This window comes from Arvicola amphibius, chromosome 1 (assembly GCF_903992535.2).
Source record: "Arvicola amphibius chromosome 1, mArvAmp1.2, whole genome shotgun sequence".
Lineage (NCBI taxonomy): Eukaryota > Metazoa > Chordata > Mammalia > Rodentia > Cricetidae > Arvicola > Arvicola amphibius.
Window position 1 is genome coordinate 39,813,505 of NC_052047.1, and position 16,541 is coordinate 39,830,045.

Genomic DNA, 16,541 nt, shown 5'->3' on the forward strand with positions numbered 1-16,541 from the left:
TTTTTCCCCACGGTTATATTTGGTTCTATCCTAGGTATCTGGGCTTTCCAACCTCTGGTTTCTGGCCCTTCAGTCACCGTCGTAGATTCCAGGAAGTTTCCATTGCACGTTACCCCCCAAAAGCCCCTCAGTTGCATTACCTCTCCCTCTCTTTCTCCTCTGACACCTGATCTCTTCTGTTCCCATCTCCACCGGCCCCTAGTCCACCCATAATATTTATTCTATTTCCCTTTCACAGCGAGATTCATTCATTCCCCCTTGAGCCCTCTTTGTTACTTAGCTTCTCTGGGTGTATGGATTGTAGTATGATTATACTTATAACTAATATCCATGTATAAGTAAGTACATACCATATTTGTACTCCATCCATTTGCCTGCGAGTCTCATGATGTCATTTTTAACAGCTAAGTAATACTCCATTGGGTAAATGTATCATATTTTCTTTATCCAATCTTCTGTTGAGGGATATCTAGGTTATTTCCAGGTACAGACTTTCTTGAATAAAGCTGCTAAGGATATAGTTGTGCAAATGTCCTTGTTGTAGGATGGGGTGTCCTTTGGGTATGTCCTGGAGTGGAACAGTATTCCTTATTATAGGAAAATGTAAGATTTTAGTAATGTAACAGTTTGTATTTAATTTCTAGGAGAGTTCATACCAGAACTGCCTTTTCATTATGCTTTGGTCTCTTTCTCATTTCCTCCTGTTTGTCAAATGTTTTCGTTTTTTTGATCAATAGCAGCTTCTTTGAAATGATCTGATGCTGAGATAAAATAAGTGTGGCTTTACATGCTCTCTTTATTATGTTAATAAAGCTAAATGGTTACCTTCCTAGTGTTGTTGAACTTAAGTTTTTACTGAAAGTTTAATAAGCCCTTAAGGAATTTTTGTTTGAGTGATGAGTCTTATTTCTCACCTGCAAGCAATTTCAGACATTTTCCATGGGAACCTGTCCTTGTAAATCTCTATGGTTTTCCATGAGTAAACTCTACAGTCTGATGGGCCAATGCCAGAGCATGTTCTGAGTCCTATGAAGCTCAGCTGGCTTCATGTGCTCAAATTGTGGGGCTCAATGTGATCAAGAAGATGATAATGATGGCATCTTGGTCTCTTTGCAGTTGGTTGTTACCTAAATTCCTGAGGAGCTAGGTGAGAAAGAGCACCTTCGCTCTGTGTAATTTACATTATTAGAATATCCCAAATTATATTTTAAACAGGTTAAAGAAGACCAAGTCAAACAAATGGACATAGAAAATAGCTTTATAACCAAGTGGAAAGACACTCAAGTGAGTAGTAAGAGTTAGTCTCTAAAGACTTAAAAACCAAATGTTTGTGAATACATTTGTTGTGTGTGTTCAAGTTACTATTCGATGTAGAGCCAAAGGACTGGTGAAAGACTGGGGCAACTCTGAAACCCGATGCATACATGCAGAAGGTATTAATATAACCTTAAATATTGAGGAAGCACTGGTTATTATTTACTAAAAACAAAACAACATTGCCTATGGCAGTGGATTTCAAAGGAAGCATTTAAAGCCAAAGAAATACCAGACTAAATTGCAAAATCTCACAGCATAATGATTTTATCCCTTATGATTAGGAAAATATAAATGATTTCCTATATGCTTCTGTTCTGCATGCTCTCAGATGATTGCATTAATAAGATTGCTTCTAAGGTGACCTATGTAACGCATACTAACTTTTGTCTTAAGTCTGCTTTTCTAAATCCTGTCTTGCTTTCCTAGTCACATTGCATTGGATTTGTGTGTTCAGGATGCACCATGCTTTTCCAGGGTGCTTTATCTTGTTTGATGAATTCACTGGAACATCTTAAGGTTGATCATTAATCATCTTCTGGTAACTAGGAATGATAATTGATTCAGGGTTTCACTGTAAATAATAGAAATGGGTCAAATGTACTCTGTTCATAATTACACTCAGATAATGAGGCAAATTCCTGCTTATTAGTTTGACTCAAAGTTTGCTTCAGTCCTGAAACGTCTGCTTCTAATTAAAGGAATCATTGCAGCTATCATTCTACATGAAGCAGAGAGCGCATGCTTAGATTCCCCTACAACTAATACTGTGATACTAATTACTTAACAAATGATTACCTCCATTTTACTGGATGTAATTAATCCAACTTTTAGAGGAGTTAGGTATAACACTAAACTAAAAAAAAAATCTGGCTTATTTTCAGTGCTTATAATTCTCACTTGGTGTGAATGTAATTCGGTTCTGAAATGAAGGACTTTGAGCCTGAAAGGAAATCTTTGTCCATCTAATCTGTATTGCTGCTGCCTGAGGATCTGTTTGTATTTTGCAACAAAGAAAACAGTCTTGAACACCTTGAATTTACCATACGTAAATCAATTATATATAAAATAAATAGAGAAAGATATAGGCATAATGTGGAAAATGGTTATTTCTGCTTGAGTTTGCTTCACTCTATTTAATGCCCCGTTTTGGAGTATTTGCTGAGTGTTTCTGTCTTCCTCCTGTTTTAATTCTTGCTTCTTAATTACATAACTACTTAGCTACTTATTGGTTCACTCTATATTCTGTGGTGTGTGCCTTTTCCATTTTTTTATTTTTTTTATTTTTTAAATTGCCATCTCCTCCCCTCCTCCTCCCCCTTCCCTCCCCTCCCCTCCACCCATACCCCCACTCCCTCCCTCTCCAAGCCAAAGAGCCATCAGGGTTCTCTACACTATGTTGAGTCCAAGGTCCTCCCAACTCCCTCCAGGTCCAGGAAGGTGAGCAACCAAACTGACAAGGCTCACACAGAGCCCGTCCATGTCGTAGAGACCAAGCCCATCGCCATTGTCCTTGGCTCCTCGGTCAGCCTCCACCATCAGCCACTTTCAGAGAGTCCACTTGGAATGGGACTGATGGAACATGCGACCAAATCGGCCTTTTCCATTTTTATGATGTTTTCTTCTTGCTGTGATGTTTATACAAACAGGGAAAAGCAAAGATGGTAGCTGCATCTTTCTCCCTAGAAACTGTATGTAACTCAACTGAGAAAGAGAATTTGGAATTAAGCTTTTTCATGCACCATAGTGACAGAATAACTAAGAGTGCTTTTTCAAAGTGCATTTAAATCTTTTTCCCTTGGTACACTTAAATCTTTCTTACTCATCAGATTTTAGACTTTTATGCCAAGGATAATTTAGCATCAGAATGATTACATCTCAGAATGTTTTTAAATTATTGGTGATAGATGTTTTTAGTTGTTATACAGTGGACCTCTGAAAAAAAGAAAGGTCAATGCAAATTATTTTTATTTGGTTATTAGCCTAGCCTTTAACAGCTGAGCCATCTCTCCAGCCCAATGCAGATTATTTTTATGTATTGATTTGTATCTTTGGCTAGTGTTTAGTTCTGTTGGTCTATTCTGTGTTGATTTTTACTTTTCCTTTTTACCTGTAACTTTACTCTTCGTCTCTGTTAGAGCATGTAATGTCCCACATAAGCATTCTTAGATGCTTCAGCAAAAATAATAAAAGCTTGCTTGTCCACCTCATTCTAATAATGGTGAACAGAAGAACTGAGAATTTCATTGCTGTACATTTTTGAGATGGGGGACAAGCATTTTGTAACTCTGTTCTGTGCTGTGTAATGTGATTTTGTGACATAATTACATGTGCTGTCTTCACATTTGCCTTCCTAGGTATCCCAGGCTGGAGACTTGTTAATTGAAGTATATGTAGAAAGGAAGGAACCTGACTGCAGTATTATAATCCGGGTGAGTCCTAAGGTGTAAAGGGCTGTTGCAATGCTAAGAACCAGTGTTTGCTGCGATATTTTCCAGTGTATTTTGTATTTTAAGTTCTCCTCACTTCAGTGACTGGCAGCAAGATTGATCTTTCCTAGCAGGATGATTTTAATTTTTTGGAAGAGAGCATCACCTGTGCATGAGTTTTGATTTTTCTGCAGATGCTAGAAAATAAACTGAACTCAAGTTCTTGCTTCTCCCTTCCTAAAATTTTAACTTAAGGCAAATTATTTACCCTGCCTTAGCCCCCATTTTAACAATAAAATGAGGAAAATTTACAATATTAATATTGTATCACTGATGGAATGACTCATAAATCTAAAAGTATGCAAACACATAGCAAATTATTTCCCAAATTGCTGTTTAATAAGCAGCTATTTTAGTATTATGAATGCCCAGTCTCATTTCTTATATTCCAACATTTAAACTTAATATTAGGTAACTCTTCCTTTTCTTTGAGCTTGGAATAATATAAGCAGTTATCCTTTATCCAACAAGTGCATGGGGCAAATGTAGTTCAGGTCTCAATCATTTACATGAATGCAGTGTCATAACTGGGTGTGACTGGTCTAACCATCAGCTTCGTTTGTGTTCCAAACATACCTTATCCATAGGGTAAACACAATTTTACACAATATTTTTATTGTACCTACACTCTGACCATCATCGATCACCTGGGATCATATGTTGGATTTTCTACTTGTCCTCATGCTGGTACTCAAAAATTATAGAATTCAAAGCATTTGCAAAAAAAAATAGGTGTTTTCAAAAAAAATAGGTGTTTTCTGTAGTATTGTCCTCGATAACTGGTCTACATTAGGGGAAGTTGCAGAGCTTCTGCGTGCTCTTACTTGGGAAGATGTTTGTTCCTGAGTAAAGAATACATAATCCTCTCTGTAGCAGAAGTTCGCTTTATTATCTCTTTTAAACTCTTAAGATGTTAAATATATTGCTACTATTAACTCAGGTAATTCCAGTGGTTATGTATTGTGACTATATGTCATTAGTACCTTGCTTAGCACATGGAGCTGGAACATGATCATGGAGTCTATGAACAGATCTCGTAGGAGACATTTTCTCTTCACTAATCACATCATAGTTCTGATGCTGAATGTTTGACTGTGGTCATAACGGAGATGATGAGAAACTATTACAAATTAAATTGCAGACTAAATCTACCAGCAGAATCTATTATCAATGCTAGAAGGGATAGAATACATGATTTAACTGCATGCATATAATATATGTTTTATAAGAATATATATTCTTTGAAAGCATATTTTAATTTTGTAATTCTAATGAAGTTGTACTAAATGTTACAATTATGCAAAAGTTCTCATATTCTCATCTGTCTTAGAATAAAAAGACTATTCAATTCCAAACAATACCAAAAAGCAGAACAGCAGTAGCAAACTATACAACAATAATCAAATAATCACTACCATTTTCATATAGCTATAAGAGTAAAAACAATGTTGCAGTATTTATACTGTTGATTTTGACCTAAATACCTGGAGGCATATGATACACCACATTATGGGAAGTGGAAAATGAGAATTAAAGACATTAATGACACACCACAGACCTGGATCATCATAACATGAACCTGATATTTATTACACCGCTATTTGCATTTCATAAATTAATGCTTTCCTGAGTGTGGAGTTCAAGGCAACTACTACTACCTACTTCCCAAATTTCATTTCTCACTTTTAGTCTATTAAAACAGTGCTATATTTCTCTATAAGAAAATCTTTCCAGGGAGAAAGAAATGACTCATTAATCAGAAGTTCTTGTATAAGACCCTAATTTGATTCCCAGAACCCACATGATAGCTCACACCATCTGTAACCCCAGTTCTAGGGAATCTGAAACCCTCTTCTTACCTCAGAGGGCTTCAGGCATTCAAGTAGTATGCAAACATTCATACAGGAAAAGCATACAAGCCACAACATAATAAAATTAAAATGATAAATATTTTAGAACAATGCAGATTTGAGCCATCATGGAATTATTCACCTGCTTTTCCATTGCTTCATGTTCTCCACTTTTACAGGATGCTGAGATCCAGTGTAAGTTTACAATTTTTTTGTGCTTCTCTAAATAGAAAAGTAATATGTTAATTACTATATTTCATAAATTAAACCCTGAATTTCATGAAGATAGAATGAGTGAGTTACCTATAATCTCTCTCTGTGTCGCTCTCTCTCACACACACAAACATAACATGGACTGATGGGCAATTCTAAGAAATTTTTAATTTAGAATATTCATACAAACTGACTTATAGTTGCAATATTCTAATTATTAATATGTCTTCTGTTTAACATTATCAGTAAATTTTAACTAAAGAAAACCCTGTTGTTTTTTCTAATAATGCCTAATCAAGATTGGCAAGACCCCAGAACCGTAGAGTCCCTGAAAGGGTGATAGGCTCATACAGTGGCCTTTAACTTTGAGGTGCTTGCGGATCTGGGCCCCAGGCTGGAGCTGCAGATTCCACTGAATCGTGAAATACTAGCTTGAATGCACTCTGTATGTTGGGATGCCACCATCTGTCACTTGGCATTGCAATGAACACCACAGACACCAAAACCCCAGGGCTTCTTGGCATGACAGATATGATTTAATCATCTTCACATTATTTAGGGTCCAGACTGAATAATCCAAATAACTCTACACTCTTGATTATAGAAAGACAAATGAAAAGTTTTACTGTGAGAAAATTATCTTACTTCTCCAATGAGGTGTGTGTGTGTGTGTGTGTGTGTGTGTGTGTGTGTGTGTGTAGATGGATGGATGGATAGATAGATACATATATAGATAGACAGACAGATTAGATATATATTGTGTGAGTGACCTAGTTGCTTACTAAGAAAAATAGTTTTTCCTACTGTTTCTCTATTACAATATCTCTTTGACTTGACATTACAATGTATTTTGTGGAGAAAAATCTCACCATGGTGTTTTCCATGTTCTTGGAGAATCATGAGATGGGGAATCTGATTGTCCTAGCACAAGACTACTTCTGTGTCAGACATTGTTGAAGACATTTTCCTTCTCTTACAGATATCTCCTGTAATGGAAGCTGAAGAGTTAACTAATGATATATTAGCAATAAAAAATATTGTTCCTACTAAAGGTGATATTTGGGCTACATTCGAAGTCATTGAAAATGAAGAGCTAGGTGAGTGGCTTTCATGCTATAGACTTTTATTCCTTACAGAATGTAGTACACTTCATGACAAGCCATTATTAACATTTGCCGTTTTCCAAATATTCAGATCTCATTGTGAATTCCACTCTACCTCTATGCCCGTCTTGACATATGTTATCACCACTTGAGGTTGACATCCTATGTTTCTCATCAGAATAATTAATTCTTTCATTAACTATATAAATAAGTATAAAGCAATAGGTATGTTTGTTGCTGCCTTATCAAATAATGTTTCTTTTTATAAGAACAAACAGTTTGATTTATAATAATATCATAAATGTCACCTTCTCAACACCTTATCTCTGAATGATCTGTATTTACTAAGAACAAAGGATGCATATTTAAAAGATTATTGCTTACTCCAAATCCATTGTTTTAGATCTAGCAGAAATCTCTCATTTGACTGTTTTTTTTTCTATCATCCGTGTATCACTTTGTCATCTTTCTTCACAAATAAACTAAAGAGTTAAGAGACCATCTCAAACACCTTGACTGTCCTGGTTGTGAAATGCTGAATAAGCTTAACATTCTAATGACATCATTTGGTTTTAAAGACCTCTAGGGAAAAAAAAATAAGATGCAGAATTTTGTTGTACCTTGACCATCTGTCTAGCTGATACCTACTAAGGTCTTGGGACCCTTTCAAGTGTAGCTGTCAAACTGCCAAATGGAAAAACCTTGCCACCCACAAGCTCAAGAAAAAATTAAAATTCATGTTGAACTACCCCAGGGTGCATGATTTGGAAGATTGAAGCCAGCATTGGAATGGAAGGGGATTAATATGCGCTCTTTCATCTCTCCATCTTGGTATTTTTTTTTCTTGCATAATTCCTCAACAATTAATGGGACTTACAGTATGATATCAATATGTCTTGTCAAGATACAGTATTCCCTAGCGCTTGGGTGTCAATGCTTCGTATCTCCTTCATTAGACGCTGTCCCCACTGGACAGAATTGCTCTGGCAAGTGACTCCTGTGACCCCCAACTGTGAAACTCAGCAGAGCTGTTTCAGCTTCACTCTACCTGACATTCTGGGCCATCGATTGTTAGTGACCTTCTGTTTTCCCTGTGGTGATATCCGGTCTATTTTCAGGGTTGTCTCCATGTTCTTGATTCTTCAATTCTTCCATCAAATTTATACTTTCTTTTTTTTTTCTGTCTGTTGTTAAGAAGTGTGTTTGTCTCTATGTATGTCCTCTTGTTATCTTTTCTATTTTAATATATTATTTGTGCTTGGCTAGCATTGGGAGATGGCAGTTTTCATGGGTACCTTTGTTCTTGCCCACTGCAGCTGACTACTGGCCACCTGATTGCCTCCCTTAAAGTCTAGACCCAGAGTGTCTCTACAGTGACCTGCATTGGTGCTCATGCTACCTGACATAATAAATGTTTCATGGTAGATATAAATAATACATCTTTGGCTTAATTTGGGGTTGCCTCTGTTTTCCAAAACTGTGCATTATAAATATTAGCCATAAATTTAAAATATTACTAGATAAAACATAGTATGATCTAGAGGCTTTTGATTTTTTTATGTAAAAAAATCACTTTGATTCCTATACTCATTATATTTGTGGGTAAAAGATATCTATTGACATTATTACCAAGATTAACAGTGTAAGTCACAAATTGGGTTATATTATTCCATCACTAAAACCATCTTTTTATTGTTTTCTCATTCCTTGATTATTCCATCATTTTGACCTTCCACAGAAATTTCCAGACCTGGATAAAGTATGGAGAAGTTCTTTGCCTGGAAGAAATATTGATACTGTCTGTTGCAGTTATCAATGGAATCCTCATTTCTATCTTTAACTTATAACCTAACCTATATTATTAACATTTAAATCTGTATTCTGTTCTTCTGTGATAGAGACCAAAAGACCTATTAATTTCTGTTTATCCATGCTTGGTCTCTATTATCCTTCTCCAGAGATTTCCAAACTCCTCTCAAAAGTCAAATCCACAGGCTTATGTGTAGGCTGTGATCATACCTATGACTCATTTTTTTTCTGTTGAATTTCTGTCCATCAGCTTTCTGTCACTGTAACAAATATTTGTGATTAACTGTAGAAAGTGAGGATAGCGTTGGCTTTGTTTCTGTGTTAGTCTCACCACTCAGATATTTCAGTATGTGCTTTGTTGACCTTTGGTCCTGCGTGGGGCAAACCATCTTGATTAGGAGTGTGGAGCAGGGAAAAGCTGCTTATTACTTGATAGTGAGGAAGCAAATAGACAAAGTTAAGGTCTTAGTCTCTCCTTCAAGAGCATGGCCCAGTGAGCTAGCATTCTTCCCTTACAAAATACTTGACACAGGTTTCAATATATCCTAGGAGAACCCATAGTTCCTGACCATATCTTCAACGTATGAACTTTGGATATCATTCCAAACCTAAGCTAAAGCAGAGAAGTTTTTTGTTTCATTTTTGTCTCCATCAGCAACTACTCTGTTCTAAGTGATGCTGTGGTTTTAGTACTTAACCCCAAACTGATCTTTCCCTCTCTGTATGTCATGAACTTCTAAAAATGTTACCGGTTTTGAGGAGCCTCATTTAAGTAGACTTCACTGAGGATTTTGGTTTCAGGAAGCAAGTACTTCCTAAAACATGCGGCAATATGATAGCAAAATATTTTCTTTTCCCTTGTAAATACTTCAGTATCAGAGATCTATGTGCTTTTTAATAATACTATTTCATACTCTTCACATCACTTAGATGTAAAAGGCTAATAAAATACCAGTTGGGATGAAGAGTGGCTTTTGCCGTCCTGAAATGGCCCCAAGATTTAGAAGTGGAAATGCCATAATCATTTGTGGAAACCTGTACAAATCAATGTCAGATAGATATCCAATGAGAGAAGCTGTTATTTCTGATGAAAATCCACTAGCTTTCCTACTGAACTAAGTAGATAAGAGTCATTCTTTGCATATGGATTTAAACCATAGATGACACTTTTTATGAAGCTGGAGAACTTCCTTCCTAACCCGTTCTCTCTTTACACTGAATTTTTGTCAATATGCATGAAGAAGACAGTATAAAGTGCTGTTTCCAGATAAAGTCCTGCTTCCACATGATACATACCCTATTATATGCAATCTGCCATGACCCAAGACTGCAAGTATCACCATCAACAAACATATATTTTTAACTATATAGTCTAACAGTGTTTGATACCTCAATCCATTATTCATGAATTTTCATTCCTTTCTTAAACTGGAAAAGTTTGTCATTGCACAATTGGAGTATTTAATGGTCTGTAATATTTATCTCTTCATTTTCAACTCTGTTTTTTACTTTTTTGGTGTGCAAAGTTTTCATTCTCCTCAATTATTTCATACAGCGATCCTATTCAGAAAAAAAAAAAAACACTTAAATTTTGTGACAAGAATTAGTTATCTAACCTTTAGCTAACCTGTGTCTCTCTTCTAACATATTTCAGTATAGTGAGAACACAGTTCCATCTATATGGAATCTGCTTATAATTGAGTGTAATATTAACCCTCTTTGGTATAAGTCTCCCTAACAATTGGAGATCTCATTACCAGTTCTACTCCATGGTTCATCCCCTAGTCCAGTGCCAGTGTGGTACCTGCCTTGTCACACCTTCTGTTCAATCCTCATTTTCCTTTCATGTGATGTCTAAACCACTGCTACTGATCTTTACCAGAAAGGAAGAGCAAACTGCTTCTTTTTTTTTTTTTTACTAAAATTTCCTTAGTTTGGATTAAAAAACATCTCTGTGCTCTCTTCCCTTCCGAAAATTACATATGAGAAACCAGCATGGGAATCTTACATGATTGACCAAAATAAGCATAAAGATTGAACTTAAAATATCAGGACTTAAGTTTCAGTAGGTTTGGAATTCAAATCTCTGGATCTTGCCATAACTAAGGAGATGACTAGGAGAAAGTAAAAACTTCTGTGAAAAGTTCTTTACATACAAAGTAAGATTACTAATACATATGGAACTGTCCAGTCGTGAATATGTAAATCATGATTGACATATTGTACATGATGCATATGGTATCTGCACGTGGTTTTTTTTATAAATTGACAAATTCTAATTGGATCTGTACTATCACCTTGCGTGTAATTTAATCAACAATTGTGTAAAGGGAGCACTTATTATGATTACATTTCTTTTGTATAAATCTACTTCCAACTATATGAGAATGCGTTTGTGAGTCTATCTCTTTGATCAGTCATTGAATTATGACTTAGACAAATCATGAGCAATTTTGACCTTTGTCCAATTTTTCAAAAGAGATTTGTAAAAAGCAAAATTAATCTAATAGAAACAATCTTCACTTTTCTGTCTTTTGCCTGGTTTTACAAAGACAAATTGTTTTATTTATCTGATAAATATTCTGTTAATTTATGGACTATGAGATAAACTCACAATGGACTTCAGCCCTGGGATAGGTACTGAGAATTTACTATGTAGTCAGCATTGTACTGTGTGCATGTGTATCTTTACGGTGCATGGTTAATAGTCATTGTGATAATAAGTGGGCATGCTTTAATGGGTACAGAAGGAAGAACTACATTTCCATTTATGGACAGGGAGCCAAAATATTACTCTCTCTTTTGGGGGCCTGTGATTACTGATGACTTCTTTCTTCTTAAATAATGAAGCCATAACAGTAGAGGAGGTGATGTATTTATTGTATACTGCCCAAGATTCTGTCATCAGTTTCAGTAAGAAAAGTCACAGATCGGTGCCCTTAGCATGCTCTTCTTTATTGGTTGTCAGCATTAGTACTTTAACTACATACATATTCCAGGGTGTTAATATGCTGTACATTTTGGAATTGAAATAATTGACCAAAACACAGCTGCAGAGTTGGGAAAGAGCAGTGGCATCTTCATATTAGAAATTCTGTTCTGTCTGCTTCTTTATTCACTGCTAGTCCACTATGAAAAAGTTTTCATATCCTTAGAATATGCTTATGCACACACATCAGTATTAACTAAGTGACATATTTTAATCCACAAATAGAGCTTCTGCATGAAATTTTAATTATTGTTAAAACTCGTTTGTAAAATGCCATGCTAAGAATGTGTGATGCGGCTTTCTAAACCAAAACATATATGGATGAAGAGTCATCAAAGAGATTTTCTACAGGCTTCATTTAATTCCTTGCTTGTAGGCTTCTTATAGAGAGATAATTTATAATATCAAAACAGGGTTCATATATTGTACTAATAATTAAAGTAAAATAAAAATGTACTATTTCTTATTTTCAAATGTTCCTGCAACCATATTTTATGACTTGATATTGATTCACTATGAGAATACTTGCTATAAATTACTCACTATTATTGATTGGAAATTAAAAGATTGTAATCTTATTGAGATAAACAAAGATTAATTTGTGCCTATTAATATTGGGCAAGATTAATCTGCTAGTTCTCTTAAGGTTATTTAGTTGCATATGCTAATAGGAATGTTATCTAAATTAAAAACAGACTAAGACACATGGTCATTGTTGTAAATGAGATTATATCTTAAAGGGAGCATGTCTAAGTTTTAAAACAATAGTTGCATAGATTAATTTATATTTTTGGACTGAATGTGTTACCTGTCTATGTATTTGGGTCTCCTGCTTGCGGTTCTAGTCCTATTACTGTTTAATGAAAAATGTTTATACCATTCCATATATATATATATATATATATATATATATATATATATATATATATATTTCCTTGGGATGTTTAGAAACCTGTAATCATTTAATACATTTTTACATTAGTTAAAGTTTAACTTGGGTTTGTATTTACAGAGCGTCCTCTTCACTACACAGAGAATGTATTGGAGCAGGTGCTTCAGTGGAGTTCATTAGCTGAACCTGGTTCTGCTTACCTTGTGGTGAAGAGATTCTTAACCATCGACACAATTAAACACTGCAGAGGTAGGCATGCTTCTTTCACATTGCAAAGGTCGTTAAAAGTTCAAGTAGCTGAAGCATAGTTATTAAGACCCAAGTGGTGTCTGGAAATGGGGAACAGGGAGTAGCAAAATACAGAATCTGATTCCATAGTATTGTGAGGAAGTTTAGTGTGTCTCACTATGGCTGTAGCTGGCTCATATGATGATAGATGTAAATGTTCTGAAAGTAGTGGATTGTGTTTCTAAGGGTAGGTTTTGCGTATGCATGCATGTTATAGTTTTTTATTTTAAAGTGTCATTCTTAAAATTATGTTGACATTCATTTCTGGCTATTTAAAGACCACAGGCCATCTAGCCTCTGAGATTGAGGGCGGTATAATTCTCATTTATTTAGATGATTTTTAAAATCAAGTAAGCACAAATACAAGGACATAACAGTTAACTGGAAGGAATCACAACAGTGTTCGACAAGAAGTCAGCTAGCACAGCAAACCCTAGACAGCTGTCTGTCAACATGTACAAGAAGTCAGAAGCTGGATCTTGATCTTGATCTTGATCTTGAAGCTTTTCTGCTGTGTTGTCATCAACTGTCAATTTAGAGAACGTTTCATCTTGTCATATTCTTAAAGCAATCTTCAGAACTAAGCATTAATATCTGTCAATAGAAAGTTACATATTACTTTGATAAGTAATATCAGCAATAACCATTATTACTTATTATTCATACATAATTAACCAAACACTATGGATATCATAGGTCATTTAAACTTCTAAAATATGTTTTGTTACTTAAATGTGAGTGTGTTTGGCTCATGTTCATTACCATCTTCAATTTCTCCCCCTTTCCTATTTACAACTTAGGGGGATTTGAGTAAATATTTTTTTGAATGCTTGATCCCAGTTGGTGAACAGATTTGAAAGGATTAAGAAGAATAGCCTGGAGATGTGTCACTGATAATAGGCGTTGAGGTTCCAAAATCCCAGGTCAGGCCCAGTCTCTTTTAAGTTATCAGATACTTCTCTAGCATTATGCCTTCCTATCAGACACCACCCTCCCTGCCATAATGACAATGGGCTAACCCTTTGAAGCTGTAAGCAAGCCCACAGTTAAGTGCTTTCTTTTATAGTTGCCTTGATCATGGTGTCTCATCAGAGAAATTGAAACGTAACTAAGACACTTTTTTCCTCCTAGCTTTATATGTTCTCTGTCTCTGTCTCTCTGTCTCTCTCTGTCTCTGTCTCTCTCTATCTGTCTCTGTCTCTGTCTGTCTCTCTCTCTCTCTCTCTCTCTCTCTCTCTGTGTGTGTGTGTGTGTTAATACTCACTAAATCCATTTAGTGCCTGTCTATATGTATATAGACAAAGGAGCATCTACTAACTCATAGGCAGCCTCTCGGGACCTGCATCCCTGAAGAAAACTGACTCTTCCCCCAGCAGCCGTGATTGCCAGTAGCTCCTTAGGCAGAGGTGGGACTTCATGAAGTCCTCCCCCACTCACACTGGGATTTTCTCTGTTTTCATCTTGTGTAACTATTATGCATGCAGTCTCAGACATTGTGAGTCCATGTGTGCAAACGTGTTGTCATGTCCAGACAACATTGCTGCACTGCAGACATCCTCTTACTTTCTCTCTGCTCCAGTCTGCTACCGATGCCTGATCCCTGAGAGGAAGGAGTGTGGCTTGGAACTCTTAGGTACAGCTACACACTCCGCACTTTTTGTTCTCTGTACAATAATTTCTGGGTTGATTAGCTCTACTTCAAAAGAAGCTTCTCTAATGAAGGTTGAGAGATACACTTGTCTATGAGCATAAAGATAAGAACCTCAGCACCCTTTATTCCTGTGTCCCTTTAACATCACATTAGTACTAGGTTCAGCTCTAGGGCCTTTTAAAACCTCTTTTTAGAAGACTGTATCAATTTTCATATTTTTTATTTTGTAAGTGAAAATTAGAGAAAGTAATTTCCTCAATGTTCCACAGTTTTAGTAAATACCAGTTTTGAAAACAAATTGTTCTTTTGTCTAATGATTTTAAAAATGAAAAGTGGAAGAGGTGGTGGCTGAGGAGCTTTAAATTGTGTAAATGTGCTCAGTTGGATCTTCACCTCATGCATGCTCATCTGTCTGTGAGTTCTTAATTTCAACAAAGTTTCATAGGGTAGTTTCTAATTTCATATAGGGTCTTTTATATTTTATACTAATTCAGGTTGGTTTTCTCAAATGGACTTTTTATTTTCAATCATCTAAATAAGCAAATAAATACTAATTTTAGTATAGATACTTAGCCTTCCGCAACCTTTATCTTTAAATCTCTTTACCACCCCATGCTCTTTTAAAGACACCCTTCTCTTATCAGATCACGAATGCAACGGACATCCATGTCACAGTGTTCTCAACTAGAGGAGGTTGTGCCTCCCCCCAGGAATGTGTCGGGGTATCTGTAGACCTTTTTGAGCATCACAGCATGGGATAGTGTGAGGAACTAGGAGTGTCTGATATTTAGATGCTGGGTTCTGCAAATGAGTCGGAAAAGCACAGAGAAGTCCACGCAGTTGATTTACTAGATCAAATGGCAGTGGTGACAACTTCGAGCATCTCTGGAGTGCTTTGTAGCTATTTGTATGTTGTTCTTCTTCAACATGGAATAAAAAAATATGGTAAGAAAATCTTGAGTTAGCTGTGTAGCTTTGCATTAAACACAGGCATTTGCAAAGCCATGGGTTTGATTTCCAGTTCTCATAAGATTTAAATATCAAAGAATCATGATTTTTATGAGCCGTCTCCTTTTAAAATTGTGGAATATATCAGATCACTTCATTTTTTAATAGAAATAAAGTTTCTCTTGTATCTAGTGTTATCCTTTCAGTGATAATCTTTTATTATTGTCCAATTGTCCACATTTCCAGTTGTTTAAAATTTACACCTCCATGCAATATCTCAGCCAACTCAGAGAATCTCTGAATTGTCTTTTAGTGTTGTGATAATGTGATTTTAAAAAAAGTACAAGGAAGCTGGGTGTTGGTGGTACACACCTTTAATCCTAGGACTTGGGAGGCAGAGGCAGAGCTCTGTGAGTTCAAGGTCAACCTGGTCTACAGAGTGCCTGGACAGGCTCCAAAGCTATACAAAGAAACAGTGTCTTGAAAAACAAAAGAAAAGAACATAACAAAACAAAACAAAATATGAGGAATTAAAACTTAGAGGGTTATGATAGGAAACGAGGTTTTGTGCACATGGATAGGGTATCCCAAACAGGACTACTCTTCCTAGTTGTTCAGTTGTGAAAAAAATCAGGAAGGTACAGATTTAATTGAGACCTGCTCTTACAGCACTGGTAACAAACTGGATCTTACCTTAGTGCCCCTGGTATTCCATTGTATCCTCCTGATGGTAGGAGTCAGTACTTGTGTAAACATCCCCTGTAATCATTGCAGAACTCAAGCAGATGAAGGAAAACATCCTTATGGTGGCATTTTTAATTGTATCTTTTATCCCTTAAAACAATTTTTAAATTTAAATACGTTTCGATTTTATTCTTCCCCCTCCCCTAGGTCTTTCAGAGGGTCTCCCTTTTCCAACCAGGCAACTTTACATTCTCTCTCTCAAAACAAACAAACAAACAAACAAAAGTCCAATACAACAACAACAACCCTTC

General features: G+C 35.9%; 1 protein-coding gene across 1 annotated transcript in view; it reads left to right on the forward strand.

Moving 5' to 3' along the window:
- Positions 1–16,541, forward strand: part of Arap2 (ArfGAP with RhoGAP domain, ankyrin repeat and PH domain 2) — a 173,889-nt gene that overhangs the window by 127,069 nt on the left and 30,279 nt on the right. Inside the window, exons 25-28 of the mRNA XM_038328559.1 lie at positions 1,216–1,284; positions 3,672–3,746; positions 6,846–6,963; positions 12,780–12,908. Coding sequence (XP_038184487.1) covers positions 1,216–1,284; positions 3,672–3,746; positions 6,846–6,963; positions 12,780–12,908 — 391 coding nt within the window. The remainder of the gene's footprint in view (positions 1–1,215; positions 1,285–3,671; positions 3,747–6,845; positions 6,964–12,779; positions 12,909–16,541) is intronic.